Here is a 13,567-nt window from a genome sequence, read left to right on the forward strand (position 1 = left end):
AGCAGTGCTGCCCTGTTGAAACACTGGTATGTCACACGAGCTGCTGGGATAAGCAGAGGTTTCTGTAGCTTAATCCCATTACATTGCCTAGAATGTGGGATTGCTTGATAGGGTGACCAAAAAAAAAAATCTACTTGAGCTGCTCTTCAGAAGGTCACTGTAGAACCTCACAAATAAAAACTACTTCTTGTCAAAAGAAGAGGAAGTACAAGAGAAAAAAGAACTATGTCCCTTTCTGGTTTTAGTTAAATCCCTGACCTTTTACTAAACCCTGGGTTTAACCCTGCAGTGGGGGTAGGGTTATCTGATACAACAGGGTTTAACTGAGCAGTAACACAAGGATTGCAGCCCTGCATTTTACATTTCCTCAACATGTCACGGTAGGCATTTAAAATACTGTTGCCACAACTCTCAGGTAGGTCATATTCCAGGAGATACATAGAATGGGATCACCAATACTTACATTTTGGGGTTCTCCCCAGTTTCTTCAGGGGGCGAGGGGGGAATGCTGGCATTCCTTAATACACATAGGAGATAAAATCCCAAAAGAAAAAAGCAGCTGCACAACAGTCTTATCCATGAGAACATTCCCTTCAAAATATAGAGCTAATACTTATGTACAGCTGAGGTTGTAGATTCCTGTGAAGTTCTCCTGTCCATAAAGGTCATATTCCTTGTACAGTATGTAGTCTTTCAGGCAGTTTGGCAGTGGAAGGAAGGTCATGAAGACAGGACAGCGGAGACGCAGCCGGCCCATGCATTCCCGGATCTTCAGACGACAGAGATGCTTCAGAGAGCGAGGATTTGCTAGAAATGAGAATGCAAATTAAAATACTACCAGCAAAAAGGCCCCAATCCCCAAACAGCTTGTTTTTATTTCAAATGTAAACAGATACTTACTTAAAATGAAGTGGATGTCTGGCCAGAGTTTCTGTTCTTTGAGAACTGCTTCAAGCTTCCAGCAGATCTTGACGTGATCAACGTAGTCTAACATCACTCGCACGACTTTCCCAGACACGTGCTTCAGCCATGACAAGGTTATCACTTCACAGAACTGAGAGAAACAATATGTTTAATGGGATACTATTCAATACTGCTGCAAATGATTTCTGTCTATGCAGGACAAGAGCAACTGAGTAACTTGTGGAGAATCCAAGGCAGAACGAGTGTTCTGTCACTCAAGGGGCTTCAGAGGCTGTCACAGCTTGCATTAAGCCTCACCAGTAGAATCTGAAAATCTGAGAGGTGGTTATTTTGTACTAGATCCAAAAATAAACTTAAACAGCTATATATTTGGTACCTAAGTGCTTAAAAAGAAGTGCTGCAAATACCTAAGGGGAATTTAGACTTCTGTCCTAGCATGCTGAACAGGGGGATCCACCAGCCCAGTGCACCCCTCAGCCCTTTATCTTTAGGTTAAAGAAGGGTTTATTAGTTTCAAATGGACTTTACAAACTGCTACTCAATGACACTGATGGGTGTCTCCAGGACCCTCTTTAGGTTGGTCCAGGCTCGTTAACTGCTGCTCAGTGCTTATCCTGCCAGCTCCAGGGTCTTTAGAACAGCCTTCCAGTGTTGCCAGCCTGCAAGTCCCTGCTCTCACAGCATGGACAAGACTGCTCTGGAAAACCAATGCCATACTGATCATTAGATATCATAAGCTATTTTTTCACAAATCAGAAATACAGTTTGCAATCATTTGCTGCCATGAACCAGGCGTCATGGCAACATCTGTTCGATTTTAAAGCCTTGTCTATTCTATCTTTATGTATAAACTGCCTGACAGTTTCAAACCTTCCTTTTCTGACGCTGCATTACGTCCCTTTTCATTCAGTTTTAGGAAGGACACTGGTAGCAGCACAGCACACGGAGCCGTGTGCTGCACTCACCATCGTGTCTTTGATGACAGTGGAGGTCCAGCCGTCAGTGACATACTGCGAGTGGCAGTGGTTTCCCCCGAGGCAGTCGAAGCAGCGCTGCACGTTGTACCCGTAGTTGAGCAGCATCCTCAGCATGACCTCGTCCTTCAGGGCGTACTGCAGCGCCGAGGGGAAGTGCGTGGTGTTCACTCTGCAGAAGTAATTCACGTTGGCCCCGTGGCGGAGCAGCAGGTTCATTAACTCGTAATTGCCCATTCTCAGGGCGATCTGAAGACAGTTGATGGGATCCTGGTTTGTCAGGGCTCCGGCGTTCAGCAGCAGCCGTGTGGAACAGAGATCCCCGTTGGACACAGCGAAATACAGGGCTGATTTCCGGTGGTCATCGTAGCCTTTGCGAACTCGCTGATCCAGCATAAAATTGGCATCAAACCCAGACTTGAGGAGAAACTCAAGGCACTGTGGATGTGCTCCTGCTGCTGCTGAGTGAACTGGACTTATCCCACTTTCTTTAATGGCAGCAAAATCTGTAACTGGAACTAAATATTTTAGGGCTCTGAAAAATTAAAAAAAAGAAGAATCTCAGGTTCTTAAACATAGTGCTTCACTTAACTTATCTTGGAATTTTTCTGTGTTGCTGGACTTCAGAATTCATCATGACTGTAAAAATCATCTTAATCTACTAAATCAGTACCTTGACAAGTATAAATTGACTTGAATTGCTAACAATTAAATTTCAATGGATACTGACTTAACACCTGCTATACATAAAATATTATTCTATTATACTATAACAGAATCAAAATATTATTCTATATTCCATTTATATATATATATTTATTTCATTAACAACTTCATTCCTTTCTAGAGGTTTCCTTCTCAATAGAAGCTTTTCCTAAATGTCAAGAGCACAATGTTATTGCTTAACCCGTAGGAATTAGAATATACTATATTTTAACATGAATGCATATAATCTAAAATGTAATATATACATTTAAGTTTAAATGTAACTTAATATATTTAAAATATTACGATAGGAATTAAGAATCCTCAGATTCTTGTTTCTCACTTACTGGTTGTGATTTTAGCTAAAATATCTTCCAGTAACCTTACTTTCTTTTAAATAAGGATAGCTCTTATTCCCTAACTCTATTTGCCTATTTGGTGTATTCACCTTGCTGCGATAGGGTGGAAATGAGACACAGACCCAAAGAGAGTGAGGACGTCCCAAGAATCTCAACATCAGCCTGGACAGTGTTATTATTTGTGACAAGTTGGGAAATACTACAGGGATTAAAATGTTTAGGATAAAGTGATTTTATACTAACTGGTCTCTTACATTCAGACACAGAACAGTATATTTACACAATAAAAAACAATTCCTTTTACAAAACTTCAGATTTGCTGCCTGCTTTGAATGAGATAGAATTAGCGAAGTTAATATTTGTGCTATCATTATTACTTGATTTTTAAGTATATTAACTCACAGAAAGTGTCCTCTATATGCAGCTCTGTGGATTGGCAAATGACCCGAGTGCTTTGGTACATTGGCATCAGCCCCATATTCTAGTAAAAGACTCACAGAATCTGGATTTCCTCCTCCTGCTGCTTCAAATAATACAGAAGCACAATCCATTGCCTGTGAAAGAACATCTGCACCTGGAAAGAAGCAGTGAGGATTTTCAGAGGAGTCACTGTACACACCCAGCTGTAATGAATGTCTCCAACCCTCCAGTGATGGGTATTGGGAATTCTATTCTTCACCAAATAAAACCAATGTGGGCACAAACCTTCATGCTGGATCCTTGATTTTAGATGTGTTTATGTAATCCTGGAAACAAGATGGTCCAAATTGCTTTGAATACAATTACATGGTAAGAATTGCTGCTAGAACTGGGCCAGCAAGTGGTTTGGTTCTTATTCATCCAAACAATTGCTTTTTGGCTTACATAGAATGCTCTCTAAATATTTTACTTTACAAAGACCAGACAGATATAACTGCAAATATGAGAGAACTCAGTATCCATGCAATCCAGTTCCAGTGCTGCTGAACCATCATGTAAAATTCCCCACAATAAATGTTGTCAGGGCTTCCCTAAGGTGACCTGTCCACATGAGAAAACAATAGAGCATTTTAAAACAATTACAAATACAAAATATTTGTGAAATAAAATATATTATTTTAACCTTATAAAATGTGATTTTTATCAGGCCTTTACTTAACTACATCACAATAACCCTCTTGGTGCAGATAGCATTTAATATTCTTTAGTAAGGTGAGTTATTTCTGCTGCTGTTTCTAAAGGCATATCTTACAATAATCAGTTTTAATCCAACCACAGAACTTGCAGAAGACTAATAAAAATGTATGTAAATAGACTAAATACTTTAGCCTATGTATATGGGTACTGAGATAAGAACAATTTTTTGCCTCTGCATTCAGGAATACTTTTCTCTGTTGGGACAGAGAGCTTTAAACATTTCAGTACTGCACATGTAGCTCCCAATTTCTATTCACTTGAAGAACACCACCACTGAAGCTATATGTTACTAAAAACTGAACCACAGAGTAGTTGAGGTTGGAGAGGATCTCTGGAGAATGTCCAGTCCAGCCCTGTGCTCAGGCAGGATCAGTGAGAGCAGGTTGCCCAGGACAGCATCCAGTCAGGGTTTTAGCGTCTCCAAGGAAGGAGATTCCACAAATCCGTGTGACCTGTCCCAGTGTTCAGCCACCCTCCCAAGACAGAATTTGCCAGGTTTCAGTTGGTGCCCATTGCCTCTTGTCCTGTTACTGGGCACCACTGAGGAGAATCTGGCTCTGCATTCTTTACTCCATCCCATCATTTATAACCCTGATGACAGACCCCCACCCTAAGCCTTCTCTCCCTGTAAGATCCTATATTATAAAGTCTTACCTTTTTGCAGTAAAAGCTCCATAATTTCCGTGTGTCCCATCTGTGCAGCCAGTGCTAGGGGTGTGAGCCCATATCCACTGCGAGGGTCAGGATCCGCTCCAGAATGAAGGAGAAGCTCTACCAGATCCTTCCTGCCCCGTCTGGCTGCCTCGTGTAGAGCAGTTCTCTTGTGGACACACTGCAAATCCACTTTGGCACCAGATCTTATCAACAAGGAGGCAATCTCATAGGAATCCTGTTTAATTGCTGTAGTACAACAAGCAAAGCAACAGGCAGAATGTTATTCAGTGCTATTCCACGCACTGTGGCTTCTCTAAAGTGGCAGTCCAGGAAAGCTGTTCCTGCAGTGCTCTTTATATACTGAGAAACGTCACCCTACACTGAAAGGTTTAACTTATCAACAAGTCTGTTCTTTGCTTCCAGGACAGCATTAACCATAAAAATAAACCATGTTATGGTAATCTCTCTCTGTAATCCTCTGTTGTGTTTGGTGATGGAACAGAACACAGCTTTCCTTACCACTAGATGGAGGCCACATCCAGGGCCTTAGTGGAGTCAGGAGCTGTCAGCAGAGCTCCATTTAAACTTTATAAGCAGTTACTACAATATGAAACAAAGTTTAAAATTATTGTGTCATATACCTTTGTAGCTTAATAAGCCTGAACTGTTGAGTCTGTAAGGATCTTAAAAGAGAAATTTGCATTGGCTCCAGGAATGGAATGAATAAGCAACACCTTTCCCTCCTTCTCTCTTTGATCTTCCAGGCTGTGCAGGGTAGCAAGTGTCCTTCATCAAGACAGATTAGGCTGAGAAGCGTCATATGCCACAGCTGCTTGAAGTGCCCCTGACAGCATCCTGTGATATGAGCTGTGATGTGCCATTATCTGGAACCTACACAGCAGCTTTAGATAAATCCCATACATCCCCATCTTGTGGGATGATGCATTTTAATATTGTGCACTTCAAAAATGTCTAGGAATTCTCTACATCTTTTGTAAGCAGGTGGCCCTGACTAGAAGCTTCAGCCATTTCACAGGGATAGACTGGGGGTCCTATAGATGGTTGGTAGGCTCTTTAACAACAGTTTTGAAAAAAACCCTCTTCCAATACTGAAAAATGTGCAGGTTAATCCAAGAAACTTATAGTGCTCCTTTAGAGCTCAGATAATGAGAACACACTTTCATTTTTTTGGCTAGGATTCAGTAAGAATTATGGCATCATAGCCCATACTGAGGGAAGTAAATGAAATGATCCCAGAACACTTTTGAAAAACATTTTGGCAAAATATGGTTCTTTGTAAATCAAGAATTACAGTTCTTGTGCATGATCCAATTGAAGTGGCATCCACACAGAGTGGTCCTGGTTATGGGACCCTATTCCTCAATTACAAAACATTAAAGAGAACTGAACTGAGAATTTTGGCTTCTTTGCTTGTCATGCTTGGATTTGTGCCAGCAAGGTCTAAATAGGGCCAAACACTGTTTTGTGCTCTCCATACTGCAGATAAATCAGGCTGGTTTGCTTCATTTTTTGAAAATCAAAAGCCATTATCATGGGTTTTGGAGAAAGAGAGGTTGATGCAATGGAAGAAATACCATGTTGGGCAGAGAATACAAATGTTTTATGCCTGCAGACATGCAGGGCAGTAATAGCATGAAGAAGGACCTGGTTGCCTGGCACCACTGCATAAATGATGCCAAGGAAAGCAGAGGATGACCCTCTGCACTTCATGGAGAAAGCTAATTGATTCATGTACGTTCAACCTGAACTTCAAACTCTTTGCAACTGAGGAATAATTTGACAGTAGGCATCTGGAGCTCTCTACATTGGATCAGACTTCATGGAAAGATATTTTACTTCTCCAAGTTCCATGTTTATGGGAAAACTTCAATTAATAAATAATGCAAAGAACTTTGTGGTGACAGACCCTAACTTGGAACAGACAACTTATTTGAAGCCCTGCTATCATCTAAGAAAAACAGGCAAGGGCAGACACATTCAATGCTGAGATTAAAATTTTTCCTTCTTATAGCAAAATATTTTAATAATAAGTCAAATTAAACCCTACAATGTGTAAGTATGATCTCATCTAACTCCCTCACCTCTCCACCCCTAAATAAGGTATTCACCTATAACTAAAGGAGAATCTCCCTCTTCATTCTTAACGTTGGGATTGCAGCCATTGATCAGGAGCAAGCAGACATTGTCCACAAGGCAATTGCTTACTGCCACCAGCAGAGGTGTTTCCCCTTTTAGAGTGGTCTGTTCCCAGGTACTGGCATGGGAGGCTGAAATGCAGAACAGCAGAACACATTTGAATATGAGTGATTAAACTCAATTTTGTAAAAACTTTTTGGTGGAAAACCAGGAGGACTCTGTACCTTTCATAGTTATTTCAAGGATGTTCTTATTTAGCTGTGCTGCAGCTTCATGCACAGGAAGCCAGCCTTGCTCATCTGCTTCTTCAAAGGCAGAACTGTGCTTCACCAACTTCTTCAAGGCCTCTTCTTGGCCTGTGGTGTTTTAAGACAGACACATATCCCATTACTAACCATAAGACAAAATTCAGGCAACTAATCTACTGAGTGCCATTTATCCCATCAGTGTATCTGGAATAAACAACCTGCTTTGTCAGAGCAATTTTTTCTCAGAGGAAAGTTTACATGAATGGAACAATCAATGATCAACATTGACTCAAAAAGCATTTTGAATTATACATGGAAAAAAAAAACTTACAATAACATTACTAAAATATTTCAAGTACAATCCTCTCATGAGCAATATTGCATTTCATATTGGAATACACTACAGTTTTGCAGTTAAGGAACAGTATTGGAACACTCTTCAGGTAGAGAAAGCTTTTTAATCTGGGTATCTTGCAAAGTATCTTGAAAAATGTTATGAAGTATTAATGGACTAATCAATTTATACTTCAAAACTGCTTATTTTAAAAGAAAGGCCTGGAATTTTCCCCTAATTTCAGGAGATGAAGCACTGGAATTTCTGAAAAGGGTGACACTTGAACCCATCCCATTACCATGATCATATCTAAGTTAGTTTGGATGTCCTGGTTTTAGTTGCCTTATTCTTCCCAAGACTACATAAAGAAAAACTGCACTTAAATCAGGTGATCAAACACTTCATATGTAGGCATTGCTCAGCAATTCCCAGGAGTACAGGCTTAGTGTGGGGTATTTGTACTTAACTGTCTGAATTGCTGCAATTATCTTTCCATGTTCTTTACTTCTAGTAGACTGGAAACTGCACAAACAGAACAAGAATAGAGTGAGAAGTAAAAATTAATGTGAAGTTCAGGATATAATTATACCTTAATTTAAATACTCAAGTCTAGACTACATGTTAGATTTCTCTAAGTTACATCAATTTTGTCAGGGTTTATCACATTAAAACAGTTTTTTGCTGGTCTTCCCCTCACACCACAAATATTGATTTTTTCACGTAAAAAATTAAATACTAAGATGAGGGGAAGCTACCATAATAATCTAATTTTATATCACCTACTTATCTTCTTCATAAAGCCTTGTACTCCTTTAGATATTGATGTAACACATCATCTGAAAGGTTCCTACATTCCCGTATTTTCAAGGAAACAGGTATACTTTTTCATGGAGAACTCAGACCAAGTGAGCTACCAGTGGTTTCCAGTACCCATGAGACAAGGTCAGAGCAATCCAATATAGGGAGTCACAAAGGAAAGAAAGGTTACCACATGCTTACAATAATGCCAAAAACCAAAATAGAAGCAATAACTTATTACCTTTCAGCCTCTGTTGCACAGCCACTTGTTTCAATTTTGTGCCTCTCCTGTAAGCTTTCCTGAATAGCTCGTTGGGTAGGGATTTCTTCATCAGAATTGTCATCAAACATATACACAGAATTATACATGGCAAATCAGCACAACCTGGATCACTTTGTGTGGGGAAACACTGCTTTTTAATTGGAGGCAGATGTTAAATCTTCAGGATCAATTTGAAGTAATAGAAACAGCAGCCACTGTTACAGTATCAAGAGAAAAGAACATAGTTTAAAATAAACAAATTGGAACTTTTTCATCTCAAGCTTCAGGGTTTAGGTTTGCACTGTAGAATTATTCTATTTAGAACAGAGTAAAGGTTTTCTACTCCTGTAGCATGTCCCAGCTTTTTTCTCTGTTCCACAGACTGAACATACAGAATAGCTACTTGTTCTGGCATTGCTTCCTAGAAAGCAACAAAAATAGGCAAAACTTCGCTTTTAGATAAACAGTCATTCCCTCTTAAGTCATTTAGACACTCAAATATCATCACAATCGAGCTCTGATGTTTCCTTAGTGGGAAAACAAATGTGCAATAAAATACAGGATGTTTTTCCTGTTTGTTCACAGCAGGCCTGGAAGGGAAGGGCAAGTGAAGGACATGAAATTTTTTAATAATAGCTCTTGTTCAAACTGTTTCAACAAAGACATTGTTAGGGCAATATCTGGTAGTCAGGAAAGTATTGCAGATTTGTGCTATTATGTGCACCAGCCATTCAACTGAAACAACATCAAACATGCTTGGAAAAACATCAACTTCACCACCTTATGTACCAAATCTACTGCCTTTTACAACAGATAAACTTAAAATTCTGCCTCCATCCATGCATGCCTGTTTGCTTCTGATGCTTTTAAGGGATATAACCAAAATACTGCAACAGTATATATCCAAATACAAGCAGAAATAAAACACACTGGTGTAACCACAATTGAGTTAATAACACAAAAAAGCTTAAGAATAGCATTATTTAAAAAAAAAACCCAAATCAAAACCCAAAATCCAAACACATAAAACTTCTCCATATTGAAAGGGTTCAATTAAAGATTGCAAGAAAAACAATGAAGCATAGAATTAAATCCAATTGGTACTGTATTAAGTCTAAATGTTAAAATATATGAAGAAATAGTAAAAAATTATTAACAATTAAACTGATCACTAAATAGCATAATGGATGTAGATGTACACTGTTAAGCAGTCCCACTGTCCTTCTGTATATTCAGCTACATGCTATTATAGGTTAAAATCACAGATGGTCTGTTAGGCTCAAACCTCTCATCTGTTTTACCTTATCAAAACATCTGCTTCTGTCTTCCAAGACAGTTGGTCTGAAAGAAACCCTCAAAACTACAGGGAAAAATAAAATAAAATAAATAAGTAAAACTGAAAGCAAATAAACAAATTGGCAAAATGAATGAGCACAGCAAAATTAAGGAAGTTGTCAACACGCCACTTACAAAGTTCAGAGTAATTCTAGAAACATCTTAAAGTTGGGCAGCAGTAATTCACAGCAAACCTGCAGCATTTAATTTGTTACCTGATCCACCTAAAGTGTGATTGCAAGGCTTTGCTCTGTAATAGTACATGTAGCAAAGAAGAGAAATATTATTAGCAACATATACAAACTGTTAGTAATGGATTATACTATGGCACAGTGAGTACAGAAACATTTTAACTCTAGACTACTTCTTTTCATAAATTGACTACTAATTTTCCTACGAATTGAGAAAATATACTGGTTTTTCTCACCTTCTGAAAGAGGGAAGACCTCACACTTTGAAGAAGTAATTATTAAGTTGAAAGTGATATTTTCAGGATTGCAAATGATCTCTGTAGAGCCCATGTCCATTAATAGCTCCCTATAAATACCCGATCATGAGACAGGCTGGGACTTTGTCCATGTTTCTTTCACACAGGCCAGTAATGTTTAATAATTTGACCTGACAAATGGTATGAACAAAAGAAGGAATTAAAAGTCCAGTTTCCTTGTAAAAATTTTCATGTTTTTGGAATGAAAATTTGAGAACTATAGCAGCAACTATTACATTATGAAAAGAAAATTCTTCAGTGCTATCCTAAAAGAAAAAACTGAAGACAGTGTTAGGAGCTTACTTAAAAGGGTAAGACAGCATAAAAACTAAAAACAATAATAGTAAACACAAATAAGCAAATAAAATCAAGTCAAAATACTATTAAAATTATTATGTTTCTGATTGCTTAGTCACAATTCCCAGTAATATAAATAGAAAAGCAAATGAGAAATAAACAGAGTTTTTAAAGGAAAAAGGAGTTTCAGAAAGACAGACTTACACTGGTGTAACACCCAACAAAGGGAAATGAGGGAATAAGATGCTCAGTTGTAATAGTGATGGCAGGATGGAGTTATTTCCACTGTATTTTACAGAGGGATCCATACAAAGAAATGACGATGTACCTGAATGCAAGGTGGAAAGAGTTCCTTGCTAGAGGAAATCTAGGAAGAATGCTTGAGTAATTTTTTTTTATTTTTCAAGAGAACAAATGTGCAGAATCAACTTTATTGCCCTTAATGTTTCTCTCAGAAAGTGCAGACTACTTTCATATTCCATTAAGATACATTTTGTGATATTTAACTAAGGCATTAAACTGATGTTCACACAATAATAATATTACCAAGGGCTAAAATCTTAGTTGTTTGTTTATAGATTGTAAAGACACTAATAATAACAACACATATTTAATTAAGACAAAATATTGAGGATCAGAAAGTATTTGTAGCCCTCTTAATATAAAAAACTCCAGATGTTTCTTTTACACACTGTGTTCCACTTCCTGTATAAGCCAACAAAAAGAACAGGATCTTGTGGAGTGCCCAGAGTCAGTCATCCAGCTGGCAGAGCAGTGCAACCCCTCTCTTGATCCAGTGCTGGACGGGTTTGTCCGTGTCGAGCCTCAAGGCAATGACGAAGTTGGTGGAATGACCAGTGGTTGACAAGACTCCTTTGCGCTCACTTGTCTTGTAGAGTGGGCAAACGTAGGCATTGGATTCCTTTATGTCTGATTTTGGAGCTTCAAAAGAACCCCAAAGTAATCCATTACATTCAGCAGATCTATTCATACAAACATAATCTACATGCAAATATGAAGTATTTTCAGTAACATCTTTAAAGCTAAATAAAAATGCAAAATTGTTTTGTAGCAACAGAATAAAATTATCCCACTTCTTTTTTTTGTGTTCTCTTGTGTGGTTTCTTTTGTTTTTAAACAGAACTAATTTATCCACAATTTGTTTTCAGGATTCAATGCCTTCCTGTGATTCTACTAGCTTTGTAATACTCAAAGAAACATTAAAATCTGCATAGTTACCTAGTTTAACCATAGATTATACATGAGCTTTTAACAGCTCTACAAGAATTCTGGTCCAGCTGCCACAGAACTAACTGCAATTCAAGACACCTGAGATCCAAGGACAGAACTCTGCAGGAACTCTTTGTATGCCCAGACTGCTTACATGGAACTTGTGGAAAGCCTAAAATCATGCAGGTCTGAGCAGATTCATCCAACCTCAAGAGAAAGCACAGGCAGAAAAAGTGGGAATTTTTAAGACTGCCTATCTGCTGACAACATCTAAGTTTTAACTGTTGCAGTAGAAAGTTGTGATTATGTGAGTAAGTAAAACAGGGATTTACTCCTAATCAAAGAAAACAAGAGTTGTGAAAAACTACTTACTAGTATGACAGGCAGTTGGCACAGCAGCTAAAAATAACCTGAGCAAACCTTGCTAAATCACATGAGGTAAAATACTGAGTCTCTGTAACTCAGTTGAAAGTTCCCCTCAACTTGAGTAGAGCCAGGAATTCAAGTACCATGTGCTTTCCTACCCAAATTAACTTTTTGTTGAAAAATAGACTGGGAGCAACCGACCATATTTACAAAAAATTCATTTAACTAGTCTTTTCATCTCATTCATAATTCTAAATATCTCTGGGGAGCGGGACAGGCCCAGGGCTCAGACAGGGTGGGACCGACTCCAGCGAGCAGGCCCCACTTTTGACAGGAAAGTCCCAGGTCAGATGAACATGAATTCTGTGCACATTTGGGTACTTGGGTGAGGACACTGATCTTCAGTAAAAAAGGAAACCACTGTTGCAATTTCTTGTTGAATAGCTCATATCAGAGAAATTATACTCACTTGGCTTTATCCAAATGATTGGCATGGCGTCAAAGAGCACTTTGGGATACTGCTCAGTCAACAGTCCCCTGGGGAGAGAAAGCAACAAAGTGATTATTTGTGGCTTGAGGGGTTTGGTGGGTGTTTTTTGGTTGTTGCTTGATAGTTTGTTGGCTTTTTCTTCCCCATTTTCCATTAATGAGAGAGTATTTAATTTGGGATGTTATTTCAATAATGTGAAAAGTATCACTCAAAATATTTCAGTCAATCTTGTTTGAGCATCTAAGAAAGCTTTCCAGAACTACAGGAAAAAACTTGGCTACTGACTTTGTCCTGTCCCAGCGAGCTCCGTCTAAAAATAATCCGTGGATATAAACACCGTCTTCTGGTGCAGTATCAGCAGTATCCTGAGGAATAACCTACAAGAAGTAAATTTTCCATGTTATTAAACTTCCCCTGCTCTTTGCTTTTTAAGGTATTATGCCATCAGCCAATTTTCAGATCAATCCAAATTGGGAATAATATAGTAACACCTTCCTTTCAGTGCTACTTTTATTCAAAACCATAGAGAGCAGATTTCTGTGGGTTTGTTAATGATCTTTATAGAGGTTATAAAATGAGGCTTGAATCACACAGACAAATATGAACCATATAGGCTGTTTTCTTGAGTGGAGGCCCAGGTCCAATGACAGAATTACTTTTCATCACTTCGAATATACCTCTTCTACAGATGTTATATTATATATTATGAATATATATTATATATATAGTATATTTTATCATATATATATATATATGATACCATATATATAT

At 38.4% G+C, this 13,567-nt stretch overlaps 2 protein-coding genes across 7 annotated transcripts in view; both read right to left on the bottom strand.

Moving 5' to 3' along the window:
- The window catches only part of ASB14 (ankyrin repeat and SOCS box containing 14), a 35,829-nt gene extending 25,150 nt beyond the window's left edge, over window positions 1-10,679 (bottom strand). Inside the window, exons 1-9 of one of the 3 annotated variants that reach the window (XM_027700448.1) lie at window positions 8,571-10,679; window positions 7,998-8,053; window positions 7,174-7,305; window positions 6,922-7,080; window positions 4,793-5,038; window positions 3,365-3,536; window positions 1,890-2,433; window positions 901-1,054; window positions 464-807 (exon numbers count right to left, since the gene is read on the bottom strand). In XM_027700448.1, the coding sequence (XP_027556249.1) occupies window positions 614-807; window positions 901-1,054; window positions 1,890-2,433; window positions 3,365-3,536; window positions 4,793-5,038; window positions 6,922-7,080; window positions 7,174-7,305; window positions 7,998-8,053; window positions 8,571-8,698 (1,785 nt within the window). In that variant the 5' untranslated portion in view covers window positions 8,699-10,679 and the 3' untranslated portion in view covers window positions 464-613. Of the gene's footprint in view, window positions 1-463; window positions 808-900; window positions 1,055-1,889; window positions 2,434-3,364; window positions 3,537-4,792; window positions 5,039-6,921; window positions 7,081-7,173; window positions 7,306-7,997; window positions 8,054-8,570 lie in introns of those variants that run through there. The other 2 variants (XM_027700449.1, XM_027700450.1) reach the window with 2 other exon arrangements.
- A 411-nt stretch (window positions 10,680-11,090) lies between these two features.
- DNAH12 (dynein axonemal heavy chain 12) overlaps window positions 11,091-13,567 on the bottom strand; it is a 61,971-nt gene continuing 59,494 nt past the window's right edge. For 3 of the 4 annotated variants that reach the window (XM_027700441.1, XM_027700440.1, XM_027700442.1), the window contains 3 exons: window positions 13,082-13,173; window positions 12,776-12,843; window positions 11,091-11,652 (listed from right to left, as the gene is read on the bottom strand). In XM_027700441.1, the coding sequence (XP_027556242.1) occupies window positions 11,462-11,652; window positions 12,776-12,843; window positions 13,082-13,173 (351 nt within the window). In that variant the 3' untranslated portion in view covers window positions 11,091-11,461. The remainder of the gene's footprint in view (window positions 11,653-12,775; window positions 12,844-13,081; window positions 13,174-13,567) is intronic. The other variant, XR_003536960.1, reaches the window with a different exon arrangement.

This window comes from Neopelma chrysocephalum, unplaced genomic scaffold (assembly GCF_003984885.1).
Source record: "Neopelma chrysocephalum unplaced genomic scaffold, ASM398488v2 Primary Assembly neopelma1_147, whole genome shotgun sequence".
Classification (NCBI taxonomy): domain Eukaryota; kingdom Metazoa; phylum Chordata; class Aves; order Passeriformes; family Pipridae; genus Neopelma; species Neopelma chrysocephalum.